Source organism: Aegilops tauschii, chromosome 5, assembly GCF_002575655.3.
Source record: "Aegilops tauschii subsp. strangulata cultivar AL8/78 chromosome 5, Aet v6.0, whole genome shotgun sequence".
NCBI classification, from domain to species: Eukaryota; Viridiplantae; Streptophyta; class Magnoliopsida; order Poales; family Poaceae; genus Aegilops; species Aegilops tauschii.
The window spans coordinates 113,729,754-113,743,839 of record NC_053039.3 but is presented as its reverse complement, the minus strand read 5'-3'; the positions used below and the strand labels follow the sequence as shown (position 1 = coordinate 113,743,839).

General features: G+C 44.7%; 2 protein-coding genes across 5 annotated transcripts; one reads left to right on the top strand and one right to left on the bottom strand.

Annotated features, from left to right (window-relative positions):
* Positions 1–1,835: 1,835 nt before the first annotated feature.
* On the top strand, positions 1,836–6,727 carry LOC109771399 (solute carrier family 40 member 2, chloroplastic). The gene is made up of 14 exons (XM_020330089.4): positions 1,836–2,188; positions 2,713–2,923; positions 3,005–3,068; positions 3,398–3,522; positions 3,594–3,683; positions 3,808–3,987; positions 4,191–4,265; positions 4,458–4,559; positions 4,649–4,757; positions 5,009–5,155; positions 5,231–5,337; positions 5,439–5,552; positions 5,648–5,952; positions 6,296–6,727. Exons 1-14 carry the CDS (start codon positions 2,064–2,066, stop codon positions 6,297–6,299), a joined length of 1,758 nt encoding a protein of 585 aa, XP_020185678.1. The 5' UTR covers positions 1,836–2,063; the 3' UTR covers positions 6,300–6,727.
* A 773-nt stretch (positions 6,728–7,500) lies between these two features.
* Positions 7,501–13,746, bottom strand: LOC109771397 (uncharacterized). Of its 4 annotated transcripts, none has more exons than XR_006663722.2 (11): positions 11,700–13,746; positions 11,480–11,587; positions 11,290–11,380; positions 10,610–10,728; positions 10,283–10,486; positions 9,418–9,687; positions 9,154–9,283; positions 8,922–9,055; positions 8,336–8,659; positions 7,917–7,997; positions 7,757–7,810 (listed from the first exon to the last, which is right to left on the bottom strand). XR_006663722.2 is itself a non-coding variant. In XM_020330085.4 (10 exons), exons 1-10 carry the CDS (start codon positions 13,248–13,250, stop codon positions 7,724–7,726), a joined length of 2,775 nt encoding a protein of 924 aa, XP_020185674.1. In that variant the 5' UTR covers positions 13,251–13,744; the 3' UTR covers positions 7,501–7,723. The 4 variants fall into 4 exon arrangements, 1 of the variants encoding a protein (XP_020185674.1); XR_005756428.3 differs by having other exon boundaries at positions 7,777–7,810; positions 8,332–8,724; XR_005756427.3 differs by having other exon boundaries at positions 7,777–7,810; positions 8,332–8,659.
* Between the last annotated feature and the right edge of the window lie 340 nt (positions 13,747–14,086).

Sequence of the window (14,086 nt, the reverse complement as noted above, 5' to 3'; positions counted from 1 at the left end):
CTGGAGCGGTACTACCGCCTGCCTACACAGGCGGTACTACCGCTGCTGACCGCGGTACTACCGCTGGCTTCAACCTGAGCCACTCCAACACAAAGGAAGGACACTCCAAAGAAGCGGGAAAGAACTAGGGGTGCAAGGGAGATGTGTACGTGTTGATTCCACCCAAACCTTTCTGATACGGACCCCATCTTGATGTATGGTAAATCCTACGAATCAAGTCCACCGAAAATGAAATGAAGGAAAAACACCGTCTTCTCTTTTAAACACCGAGGGGTAGAAATCGTCTCGTGCCGTATGAAGGAAAATCTGAAATGCTCAATGCACACGATTAGTCCGCAAAGGCATTGTCATCAATCACCAAAACCACTTAGGGAGAAATATGCCCTAACAGTAGACGGCCGGGAAGTCGTCGTGCTAAGGCCCCATATGACCAGCGCACCAGAACAGCAACTGCCGCCGATGAAGAGAAACATAGACCGGAAGGATCCAACCTGCAGACACACAAACGTAGACGAACGAAGACCGGATCCAGCCGGATCCACCGAAGACAAACGCCGACCGGATCCCACGAGATCCGTCGGAGACAAACCTCCACACGCCTTCCGACGATGCTTGAAACATCACTGGGACGGGGGCTAGACGGGGAGAACCTTATTCCATCTTCAAGAAGCCGCCGCCGCCTCATCTTCTTTAGCATGGCACAAACCCTAACAAAAACTCAGAAAAGCATCTAAAAACGGAGCCCTTCCGCTGGCAAGGGCCGGGATCCACCGTGCCTCCATGGTCCAAGGACCATAGGAGATGAGGCGGACCGGCGGTGCCGGTGAGAGGCAAGGAAACCCTAGATGGGAGTTTCGCACGTGGGCAGGAGCGAAGGGTACTCGTGATTGCAACATGAATGCATTGGTTGAATACAAAGCTCTCGAGTTTCCTGCAAACGGTCCGCCCCATCTCCGATGGCCTCTGAGCCATGGAGGTACGGAGGATCCCCCCCCCAGCGCCGGCGGGAGGGACCCCGTTCTCGTTCTTGTTAGATTTAACGTCTTTGGTTGGGGCTGTGTGGCGGTGGCGATGTCACTCAGTAGGAATAATATCTCCCACGTTCTATCCCCGCCCGATGGTGAGTCTAGCATCGTCGGAGCGCGTGTGGAGGTTTATCTCCTTTGGATCTCGCGGATTCGGTCGGTGCTGGTCTTCGATGGATTTGTTTGGATTTGGTCTTCGTCCGTCTTTGTTTGAGTGTTTATAGATTTGATCCTTTTGATCTACGACGTTATTATTCGGCGATGTTTGCTGCTCTGGTGCGTTGGTCCGCACAACAACTTTCCGACTGTCTACTACAACAAGGTTTTTCCGGCTCCAATGGCGGAGGAGGCGATGACGGCGGCGCGCCTTCGGCTCACTTCAGTGCTTGTAGTCGTCGCTAAGTGGTCCATGGACATGGTTGTAATTTTTATTACATCTGTTATTTGTACTGCCATGATTGAAGAGGAATAGGCTGAAAGTTTCTCGTAAAAAAAAGCTTCCCACACTTTTTTTAACTCTATCATTATGAAATAAACTCTTTTACTCTCAGAAAAAATAAGGGAATAAAAAAAAGTCCTCAAATCGATGCTTCCTCGAAAGTCACATTTCAAGCACCGGATGAATGGAAGGAGGACAAGAAATTTGGCGTCTCAAAATCGTGACATGCGGCTGCCTTCCCGGTCACAAACAACCTCATTTTTTATAACAAAATCATAAGCAACCGAAAAATCGTCACCCGTTCGATTAAAAATCGGACGGCGCTTAGGCCTCCGTTTATCCCCTCCCATATCCTCTTTCCGCTCTCTCCCTCTCTTCCTCGCTGCCTCAGTTGGCAACTTGGCGCTCCCTTTGTCTCTTCTTCTTCTCCCTCCTCCGCCCCTTCTTCCACCTCAACCTCATCAGGATAAGGTAGCCAGTGGTACGGCACGCTTCCAGAAGCTCCCGCCGGGCCCAACCCCGCCGCCAGCGCCCGGTCCTTGAGAGGCTGCATGCATGAGTAGTCGCGCTGCCGCCGCCGCCGCCGCCGCAGAGGAGCCATGGGGATGGTTACCGCTGCCGCCCTTCTCGCCTCATCGCCGCAGACGCCGCTCGTCCGCGGGTATCTCCCCGGCCTGCCGAGGCTGCGCCTGAGGCCCGCCTCCCCCTGCGTCAGCGCGCTCAGGTGACTGCTTGCTGTCTGCTTTGCGTTTGTTTGAGATGCTCTGGATGCTTGGCGCTTATTGCACGCGAGATATTGGATGTTTAGCATGAAAAGTTTTAGCCGGGGAAGAGATTGAAAGGACGCGGGCGTTTCTTGCTTTGGGTTATTGGTTTGTTACGGCCTCATGGATGGTCTAGAGATAAGTTCAAGTCAGGGCAGATTTAGGCTTCTCCGGTAGCTTAGCTTGGTATAGGACCTAGCAAATGCAGGTGGCGTTGGCACTTCACTTGTGGGTCTATTTTTTATTAAGTGACAACGGAGTTTGTAAGGAAGAGTGTACATTAGTTAATGCGATGAATATTTTCTTGTCAGCATGTTTTCGCTTGAGCATGCGTGCTGATTCCTACGTTGTTATTTTAGATCATCCACAATTGAATTAGCAAAATGTTAGTGGGTTGATGTATGCCAAGTTAGTGGATTGATGTTGCTTTTGTTCTTGGGTTACAATGTTTCAACTTTCAACTAACATGCTAGTATTTTTCCAGGTCAAACAATTTTGTTCAAAGGTGTTACATAGCAAATGTTGAGGTTGATGTTAGCAATGTAAATAAGGAAGAGGAGGCTTTCGATGATCATCCATCATTACCGCCAGGCTGTTCTATTCCAGTTGTCAATATCCTAGGAGATGTTCTAGATTCTAGTCCATTTCCACCAAATGATAGTGCTCAGCACCATGCCGATTTTGAGGAGCTGCCGGTATGGATTTTCTTTCCTCCACCATGGTCTTCGTCAAATAGTTTTGTTTTGTCTTCTTCTGACAGCCTGTTCATAATTCAGGTCTTATCTGAAGGAGAGCAACAAACATTGGCCGCCACTCCAGCTCACCCTGCTGGACTATATGGTAAAGTCATTTTCATGGCACCATAGTTGGATTATCTTTATATACTGTTTACACTTTACGCGCTAAGCCATGCAGTTAATAATTAATAATGTTGCTCCTTTTTGAGGAATATGGGTTCATTAACCAAAGTATCTGCTATTGTAATATTTCATAATTTGCAGCTTATTAATGTTTTCAGTTTTCAACTCCTAGTATGTGACAAGCAGGGCATACCTACGCCTAGTGATTTTTAAAATCTTTTTACAAAAAAATTAAAATAATTGATGGGCAAGCCTCCCGGCAATCCATCTATCATGGAACTTAATACCCCTTTAACATCATTTATGCAGCTCTCTATGCTAGCTATTTGTTTGGTAACCTTGTGGAACAGCTCTGGAATTTTGCTTGGCCTGCTGCCCTGGCAATTCTTCATCCAAGCCTATTGCCTGTGGCTGTTGTTGGTTTCTTCGGAAAGGTACCCACCGCTGTGCTAAATTCAAGAGATGTTAGTAGAATCAACAATCTAAATTATTTTATGATTTCCAGCTCTCAGTATTTCTCGGGGCTCCAATAGTTGGCAAACTTATGGATCATTTCCCGCGAATACCCATGTACACAGGATTGAATGCTGTCCAGGTACTTGCTTTATTTTCTCTGCTTTCTTACATTATGGGCAAAGAAAATAGATTGCTCTAGATTATAATTTTATGCACAATGAAAAATAGTTTATGCCAGTTTTCTTCTCAACCCGACTATGCAGGTGGCCACTCAGTTAATATCAGCTGCAATGGTCATATATGCTCTCAAGAACGCGGGCCGTACTTCTACATCAGCTTTGCTTCTCAGGCCTTGGTTCATTGTGCTAGTGATAGCCGGAGCTATTGAAAGGCTTGCAGGATTGGCACTAGGAGTTTCCATGGAGAGGGACTGGGTTGTGCTGGTATGGTTGCTAATTCACATTAATTTTGCAGATTCTTTCCTATTTCTTAACAATGAAATGCATTCCACTCCTAAAATAGCAAGTGTTAGCGATTTAGCAATGAGAACTTGTCATTGTAAGAAACACTTATGAATACAAATAGCTTGTTTTCTTGTCGATTTTGACCAACTGTTATGCCTCACTGTTCTTCTTTCTCTATGAAGTTAGCAGGAACAAACAGGCCTGTTGCATTAGCTCAAGCTAATGCCATGCTTAATCGACTTGATCTTCTTTGTGAGGTGAGATAGTCCTAAGTCCTGACGATATAGAGCTTGCATCTTTTTATATTTATGAAGACTTTGGGAGATGACAAGATTGTTTGTTTGGTGGATCTTGTTATCTTATTATTCTGTACTTTAATCACAGCATGCAATCAATTTTGAGTGGAAATTATAGTTGCATAACATGCATAACCATTTTGGATGTCGCAGACCGTTGGTGCTTCAGTTTTTGGCCTTCTGCTCACCAAATACGACATAGTAACCTGTTTGAAGATTTCCTCTGCTCTAATGATATGCAGTTTTCCCATTCTGGTATACCGCATATATCTTTAAGCTGAATCTTGAATCACCAGATTTAGCATACATTAGCATACTCACAAGATGCTGTATGGTCTTTTTAGGTTATGTTGGGTCAATTAATTAACAGCGTCTCTTGTCATGCGCTTGATTCCTCGAGAACCCCCAGTGATGAATCTATTTGTGCTGATCTATTGGATGTCCGCAAGATAGGTGAGGAAGTTTTTCTTAGAGAATGTGCAAAAGCTTTGCCCATGTTACCATTAAGCAGAAAATCAAGTAATATACTAGAGTCCAGGCACAAAATGATTTTTCATCCATTTAAAGGAAAACCCAGCACCAAACGTAGCAACACATCATAATGCCTAATCTCACAGTGGATCGTCCCAGTGAGGAACTTAGATCAAATTAGTTATTTAAGTTCAGTTATATGTGGATGTTCTGATATTCTCTCTACCATTCAGTTCAAAATGGCTTAAGTTCTATCAAGCATGGCTGGAATGAGTATAAGCAGCAGACAGTTCTACCTGCAAGTGTTGCTACCGTGTTTCTAAATTTCAACGTAGCACTTGCTCCTGGCGCGATAATGACTGCATTGTTGATGCATCGGGGTATGTTTCACTTTCCCAGCTCAAATTTATCAATTTCAGAGAAATGTCTACAAATTAGTAACAGCTGTTTAACAGGTATTAGTCCATCTATCGTCGGTGCTTTTAGTGGATTGTGTTCTGTTATGGGTCTTGTTGCAACATTCATCTCCTCAAGCCTGGTGAAAAGAGTTGGAATTCTAAAGGTTGGATCTATACCTTTTTCCCATGTCTACACTATTTGTCACAATTGATGCTAACTTACCTCAATTTTCTTTGGTGCATACTGTTATGTTATAAATACCAGGCGGGAGCAGCTGGATTGATATTTCAAGCTTCACTCTTGTCAATTGCTCTCACAGTGTATTGGGCTGGACCCATCTCACAGAGAACACCTCTGCTTATCTTCCTTGCTTCCATTGTGAGAACAAGACCTTAGCTACAAATTACCCTTCGATTAAGAGTTTGACGAGTACAATAGACTAAACATTGCGGCGGTTTCCTGTTAATTTTCAGGCATTATCTCGGTTGGGGCACATGTCTTATGATGTTGTGGGGACACAGATCATCCAAACAGGAGTTCCTGCTTCAAAAGCAAACCTTATTGGAGGAATGGAGGTTTCAATTGCAAGCCTTGCAGAGTTAGTCATGCTTGCTATGGCTATAATTGCCAATGACGTCTCTCATTTCGGCTTCCTGGCGATCCTGTCTGTATCGTCTGTTGCTGGGGCAGCGTGGATGTTCTGTCGGTGGTTAGGAAATCCAACAGATGAACAGAGGGAACTTTTCATTTTCGATCCTCACTTCCAACTTCAAGCAACGTAAGTTCTAATTCGTTCCATTAGCCCATTACTTCATGAAGAACATACCAGTGCCCAAACGCATTCGACTTCCATACTAGAGTTTCACTGCCAAGTGTTATGTCATGAGGCCTTCATACTTTATACAACTGTTTTTCCAGTCAGCCATCCTAAAACTGAACTGTAAGCAGGATCATCAAAGTAAAAGAAAAATGTTATGTAGTCATGATAACACGTGAACATCAAATTGATATGTAAACAAATGTTTATGATTCAACTGTTAAGGTGTCAGTTCAACATCCCAACAGACCTGCTACTGCTTACAAATGACACTTACGCAGAGCATCGCCATCTTATCTCGCAGATAAAAGCGGGAGCAGAGCAGTGGGCGACCGAGCGCCCAGTTGGCTTGCTGCCGCTTGTGCTCGGAGTCATACAGCATATCCCATCTCTTGTCTTGCAGATAGAAGATGCACCAACCAGACGCATGCTTGGACCCGGAGTCGAAATGGGACTTGCGCTGCAATGATCTGAAGATGTTGTAGAGAGTTGCTGTTACATCTTTGACTGAATACAACACACACTTAGGAATTAGACACAGAGACACCCATTTGTTCGTTGTAGTCTGAGCCACCCAGCAGAACTCAACTTGTACATCTCATTTTCTTTTCTTTCTCTATCTGCTGTATAGACCTACTATCAGTTACATCGTTGCCTGTTCTTGCTGAGGTAGAACGAACGTGACTGTCGCTAGTTGTAAATCAGTAAGGTTTCGTTCTTGGATCTGATACCTGCACTACAGCTGCTCCCTCAGAGAATTTTTCCTCTTCGGTCCGATTTTGAGTGGTGGTGCAGGACAGAAGGTGATGGATCTTTCCCGGATTTAGGTGCGGCTGTGCGTGTGATTAACTAGAATTACTGTACTGTCTGATGATCCTGTGTGTATTAGTATTTGTGGGCTCACGTGCTGTACATGCCAGCGCTCAAGTATATATAAAGTACTAGAAGTGTATAACTACAGGGTATGAAAAAAGGACAATTTTAGTACCTAGTCTCAATGCTGTGAAAAAGAGGACAGTGGTATCCCAGCCCCCTCTCTCGGAACTATCTCCTACGTTCTTTCTAAGCTAACAAGATTATAATAGCATCAACCACATGACACATGTGGTAAGCAATTTGAACTATTCAAAAAAAAGAGATTATAATAGCATCAATTTTAGTACCTAGTCCCAATGCTCATATCTGTGAAAAGGGTTGACACTTTCAACAACAAAACCGAAACAATTTTTCTTCTTCTCCAACAGGCATACAAATGAGCGTCATCTTGTATTAGAGAGAAAAGGTCAAGATGACGCCAGAGACAAACAAAGGCCAAAGGGCCATAATAAACAGAGAACGAAAGCCCTCAAGGCTACCTTTAACAAAGAAAACTCAGAGAAAGGAAATAAAAACAGCCAACAGCGGATCCCTGATGGTGATGCATCAAATTACTTCTCTCAGCTAGCTATTGTCAACATTATGGCTTCAGAGAAAATGGCATTAGAAGTCAAGGTATGCATCACTCATCAGTTCCAACTTCCATAGACGAATACCATAAAGCCCTTCTTTCGAGTTAAGAACACACAGAACAATTTATACCATCTCTGAAGAATTTATCTGTATTCGATGTCAGAGTGTGACCAAGCCAAACAGCATCAAAATAGTGGCAATGAAACAAAAAAAAAACTGGGCCCAGAGTTGGCTCTGATCGTCAGACAGAGGTTTGCATTCTGCAAAGGAGCTATACAACAGTCTACTTGATGACCTCGAAAAATAGAACTTCAGGCTGGAGCTTGCAGTCCTTGAAACGTTCTAGCAAATGCTCCCAGCTATCTTCTCTCTGCATGGAGGAAGTTCACACCAACAAATCAGCAAGTTAAGAATAAAATGGCTACAAGAAAGAATACAGGGCCTTGATCAACACCCAGGAGTCACGAGTAACTTACCTCGACAGTCTCGAAGCCATATATGACCCACTTGTCCTCGTCGCGAGCAAAGCAGACGTAGCGGTCATCAGCATAGCAGATCTGCAGGAGTTTGGATTGCAAGCTAGCATAAGATGGATGCTAAATTGAACTGCATTTGCAAGGAGTGACAATGCTTGCATATGTAAGCAGGCAAATTAAGTAACCAGAGCATTAAACCAACTTTGCAATAGGCCTGTACTATACTCAAAGCAACAGAAGAGTAAACAGAGACAGAGAGATAGGAAGTGTGCATATAAAAGGTTACTCCAGCAGATGTTCTGCAACCACTCCATGTGATTTGATGAGGCCATTTCCTATTCGCTATAAAGGGAAGGAAAATAATGCAAAATGTACTTGTGAGAGCAGCAGACTTTAAAAGGTCTAACCAGTTTACCTACATATGGTACTTCTTCAACCGTTCAATCAATGGAACGTTTATAAAAAGAACTCAGCGACATAAGGATCACACAAGCTATTGATTCTTGCTGAAATTCTTCTGTCGAGTCTTCTAAATATCTTGATATAAGTGAAGTAGGCAGGAAAAATATGCCACAGATAGGACCATTCAAAAACTTGCAAATATCTCTCCAACTCCAAGTACGAACCAACTCAGATATGATGTATCATAGTTTAAACCTTCTATCCACTTCTTTAGAAATAGCAGGAAAATGCCTTGTCAATGTAACCTAGGCAATTTGAACCAGGTGACAACGCCATTTAACCTTTATCCGTTTTGTTCCACAAAAATAAGAATCTTGCTTCAGTCTTAGAACAATACCAACTTGGCCTCCAATAACAGTCAAGGAACAGTAAATAATTAGCAACACAACTTATAAAAGGTCATGAACGTCAACCAATACAAATAGCTCATTGCTTTTTCTCATTTCAGGATTACCTTAACATGAGAATTAAATGATAGAAGTATTTGTTCACCTCCATTAACAATTCAATTTAGGAAAATAGAATAGTTTGCTGTGCACGTACCATGGAGGTGACAGCATACATAGCTGCAGAATGAGCACTTCTGCAAAAGAACTCAGTGTCAAGGGGAGACGTGATGCCAGCCAGAACTTCAGATAGTGCATCCTGGCTTTCACTGCCACCCAGCCAGTTCAAAACTGCCAACATGATGAATATTTGTTGGTGTAAACTACTGCAAGCTATGATGTATGAATAAAATAAAAGCCAACTTATAATTTGAGACAAGTAGCGTTACCTATTGTAAAGAAGTGTGCTGTGTTTGAAAGAAAGAGATCAATATTCTGCAGACTTCCACAATGGTCGCATTTGTTGTCCTCGCGAAACTGTTCATCCAATAGAACCGGAAGCTCTGCAAAGGACTTGATCTGTACAAGGACAATTAAAATGTACAAGGACAATTAAAACCTCTAGTCAATATTTCCTATTTTCTAGAATACTCTTGCGTCAATATCCACCTATACAATGTTGGCTAGGCAGAAAACTATTGCAGACAGCATACCTTTGCTGTTTGAGGTGAACTGGCATCAAGTTTATGGAAAAGTGTGGTATACAGGTATTCACCGCCAGACTTCCCACAGCTACAGCTGATTTGAGCATCGAATTTGATCCCAAAAAGATAATGTGTTGGGCATTTGCAATCTCCGCACGTGATTCGGTTCACTACATGTCTCTCGGTCTCCTTGTTTTCTCTAAAACGCGAACAGGTTTCTGACATATGCAATTCAATGAGAATTGTGGCCACAATCTCAGAAGCAAAAGTATTCCCAACCTGCGGAATTGATTCACCAGGAATTCAGGATTACTAATTGCGTGCATGATCATATAGGACAGACGCAGAATGCAGTTGTTTTTAGGTCAATACTTTACACACAACGTAGAAGAAACACAACAGCGATGCAAAACACAACAGAGCTTACAATAACAACATACTCCCTCCCTAAAGAAATATAAGAGTGTTTAGATCACTACTTTAGTGATCTAAACGCTCAGTGATCTAAACACTCTTATATTTCTTTACGGAGGGAGTACCTAAATTCGCCCATTCTAGTGCATATACTTGGTATCAATATTCAGCATGCATAAATATACAGTAAATAACAAGAAAAAACAAGTTAATTCTGGTATGAACTAGGACTCTTTCCCTCTGTGGAGTGTAAGATACCACATCTATGTTTTGTTCAAAACAGTTCCAGACCTCCAAAATGACCACAAAGTAAGAAATGAACACATGCAAATAAAATAAATTGAAGGTAGCATCAGCACCGAACTGGATTACATACTCTGCTTTCACTTTGTAATCTAACTTCAATTATTTTTTGTTTAAACGGTCTTGCAAATATATGCAATGGTGATTATGGTCTAACCTTTTCAGTGCTGCAATCTACAACTCTGCAGAGACGAGTCTTCATGCAAGTCAGTACAACATCGGTTAAGTGGTGGTCGTTTTTCTCCCAAGAAGAGAAGATTTCATAAAATTGCTGTACAATGCAGGGATTTTCAACTGACGGGATCCATACAAGTGGCTCCATCAGAAGTTTGTCTCTGAAATGCCTCAGATTGCACAATGACTGCACACATACAAAGGAAATTGTAGGCTGGTTTTTCAGATTGCCCAATGACAGGAAGACATACATAGGAAATTATAGGCTGGTTGTTAAAAGATCACATGACCAGATGCGGGTGTCTCTTACCTGTATGATTACACTCAAGATAGACAATTCTTTATCAGCATTGTTCTTGTTGGAAACAGTAAGGCTTTGTTGAGAACTGGAGGTGCTTGCCATTTCCTTGACAGATTGGCCAGAAGTTCCTGTATTATGAAATTGTAAGAAGTATTAGTGACATAACAGAGCATATTTTATATTGTAAAACTGGGAGCATGCAACAACATATTTGTTAATTCAAAAAAGTATTTTCCAAGAGGTTAGACTGAATGGAAGTTTTCCTTTGGAACTGAGTGCAAAGTGGCCTATAGGAAAAGAGGACATCCTAAGGATTCAAATCCTACATACCAGATAACTTCTAATAGAATATTACACTGTAAAAAACCTCTAATATAGTGCTCCCTCCGTCCCAAAATAAGTGTCTCAACCTTAGTACAATTTTGTATTAAAGTTAGTACAAAGTTAAGACACTTGTTTTGGAACGGAGGGAGTAGTACTCAAAATTCCTAAGGATGGAAATACTAATAAACTACATAGAAATTCCTCTGAATCAAGGAGGCATAAAACAAGCAGACTAGGGCAATGCCAGGTTTAGATCGCTGAGATATAACTTAATTATTTGCTATGACAGCAGAGGAACAAAAAGCTCCTGGAAAAGTCAATGTGACATGAGTTAACACAAATTCATTGGGCAGCAGGAATTTTACCGGATATAATATCAATATTGGCATCAGCAAATCCAATACGCCTAGTACCAGGATGATTTAGATAAAAAGGAATCCGTTTCTTCAATTCTATCTGCAAAGATGGTTATCAGTTAGCACACAATATGGGCAGTTGAGCCAACAAATGGGCATATATAACTATAAAAACTAATCACTGCAGATGTTAACAGACCCATTGGTATGATCTCGCAAGGGGAAGAATGATTTCACGATAATCCACAACAGTAACTTGAAGAAACTTTAGCCACAATTTCTCTATTCCAGAACAGCACTCCTGAAACTGCAATCAACAAGCAAGCCAATCATTAGTGTGATAAACATCACTATCAACAGAACAGTAAACTAAGGAAGAATGCTAAACTGAAACCATGCCATATGTAGAAGTGCTAGACCTCAGTGCTAAGGGTATCTTTAGGCAACATCCTCAGCTTCTCCCTGATGCTCCCAAGGATCTCAGATCCTTCTCTGCATTTCCTTTGTCGCATTTCAGCGAAGGGCTCTGCCTGTATTCCAACAGATGGTGAAAGCAGCAAGGATTCAAACATATCCTGCACCCTTGGTAAAAGGAAGGTTTCAGACTGGCGGTTGAGAGTTATCCCAACCAACGAGTGATCATCCTGTGATGTATTTTCCCAATATTCTGGATCTATAAGTGACTGCAGCTTCCCCCAGAGCTCATCTCGGTGCTTGCTGCACGTGTGTTGCCAGAGCGAACTAGTGTCCGAAAACTTCTTGCCATCACAACGGGAATTGAGGCAAATCCAGAAACTCCATGACTCCTGATTCTTGAGAAAGCGCGTTGCATCAGATATGGTCTTTGCTGCTGACTTGTCGATTCCATCATAGTGCGCATGCAGCGTGTCAACCGTAACTGATACGACGCGTTGGCCCTGCAGTGCATTCTTCATAGAGGACCAGTATAGTGCAGCCACAACTATGATCTGCTTGAGCAAGACACGGAGCTGCTTCTTGACATAAGATACTCTGGCATCAGAATCTGCCCCAAGAGCAGCCATGGGAGGTATGTCATCCCACTTGGGGTCATACGGTGTCTCGATGCGAAGTGCCCGGCGGCACTCTCTCTCTGCAGCATCAAAGTTATCCAGGACGAACAAGAGCTTGGCGTGGAACAAGGCAACCATGAGCGAGTGGTCGAAGTTTTCTGCCGCTTGAGACACGGTGGTGAGCGCGCGGCGCAGAAGCTGCTTCTTGTCCATTGCCGGATCGAGGGCGCGGACTGGTGCCAAGTCGATGTACGCGCGGAGTAGCTGGGCGCGCGGCGAGTAGGGGTAGGTCTCGGCGAGAAGCTTTGCACGGTCTCGCGCTTCATCGGCGGCAGGCCCGCCGAGATTGCTGGCGTCCAGCAACTTGGCGGCCTCCAATGGCAGAATCCTGTGGTTGATTCTTTTCGCGAAGCGCTCCATGGCGATGCTGGCGCTCTTCACGGCGTCGCGCCTTCTCTCCTTCGAGCTCGAGTCCCCGCTCATGTCGTACACCACGTTGTACAGCGCCGGGTCGGCTTGGTCGTTGTTGGCGACCGTGTCGAGCATGCGGAGAAACTCCTTCTGCGCGTCCTCGAAGCGACGGCAGTCGGCGAGCGCGTCGGCGTGGTCGGCGTTGGTGACGACGCAGCCGGGGGCGAGCCGCGCAGCGGCGGAGAAGGCGTCGAGGGCGGCCTGGCGGTGGTACTTCTCCAGCGCGGACGCGTTCTCGTCGTCGTCTTCGTCGTCGCTGTGGGCGCCCCTGTCGTTCCGCGCGACGAGGAAGGCGTGGCGGTGGATCAAGCCGGCGAGGTTGAGGGCGACCGCGGAGCCCGGGTGCACGGCGGCGAGCACTACGGCGCGGGCCACCGCAGCCTCGTGCTGGTCGTCGTAGTGGAGGTTTAGAACCTCCCGGGCCTCGCTACGGATGGACGCGGCCTCCGCGGCCTCGTGGTTCGCCATCGCCGGGGCGCTCGGAGAAGTTGCCCGGCTGGCGTGGAAACCCGGGGGGATGCGCGCGAGGTGTTCGCGGAATTGCCGCAGAGCGCGAGCGGGAGCGGGAGCGTGGCGGTGGGCTGAGGCCTAGGGTTTGGGTGGAGGAGGCGAGTTGCGGGCGGAAACGGGAGGGGAGGTGGAATGTGGGATTGACGAGGCGGCGGTTTTGAGTTGGTGAAGCGTGGACGGGGAGGAGGAGGAGGAGGTATTTATATTCAGCGTCGGGAGAGCGTCGGGAAGAAGACGGGTGGTGGACCTGACGACTTTTGGAAGACCAGATCAGGAACAGCAAAAGTGCCGGTGATCGAAGCGGGAGTCGTTTGCTAGGCCAACTCTTTTTTTTTCTTTTGAGAAAAATTCACTGTAGACCCCGTAACTTGCGCTGGTTGTGGTTAGAAATATTCGAAATACAGCCACTAAACTTGCTCTAGAGGGTCATTTATGGTTCAAAGTACGGTTTGCTCTACGTACGTGCTGATCTGGCCCAAGTCAACCTGTGACAAGTGTACGCTGACTGCCACATCTGCTAGGCTGGCTTGAATACGCAGGCACGCAGGTTTTTTTTTTTTGCAAAGAGTGTCAGTGATCAGGAACAGGAAGAGTGCCGGTGATCCAAACGGGAGCCGCTGCAGTTTGCTAGGCCAACTCTTTTTTTCTAAAACAAGGAAAGGCCCGAAGGAGCATCCTCCATTTATATTGACCAAAAAGGGTTTTCGTCTGCTTTATTATATTATAAAGCAACATCACCGACAACAAATTCAGCATCCAAAGAGTTCAAGATTCAAAATGCGAGAAGGAAAAAT

Coding starts and splice junctions, on each gene's coding strand:
- LOC109771399 (XM_020330089.4), top strand. CDS start 2,064: ATGGGGATGGTTACCGCTGCCGCCCTTCTCGCCTCATCGCCGCAGACG. Junction 2,189..2,712: donor CCCTGCGTCAGCGCGCTCAG/GTGACTGCTTGC, acceptor GTATTTTTCCAG/GTCAAACAATTTTGTTCAAA. Junction 3,684..3,807: donor CAGGATTGAATGCTGTCCAG/GTACTTGCTTTA, acceptor CCGACTATGCAG/GTGGCCACTCAGTTAATATC.
- LOC109771397 (XM_020330085.4), bottom strand. CDS start 13,250: ATGGCGAACCACGAGGCCGCGGAGGCCGCGTCCATCCGTAGCGAGGCC. Junction 10,487..10,609: donor TCTTGAGTGTAATCATACAG/GTAAGAGACACC, acceptor GTATGTGTGCAG/TCATTGTGCAATCTGAGGCA. Junction 9,284..9,417: donor GTTCACCTCAAACAGCAAAG/GTATGCTGTCTG, acceptor GTCCTTGTACAG/ATCAAGTCCTTTGCAGAGCT.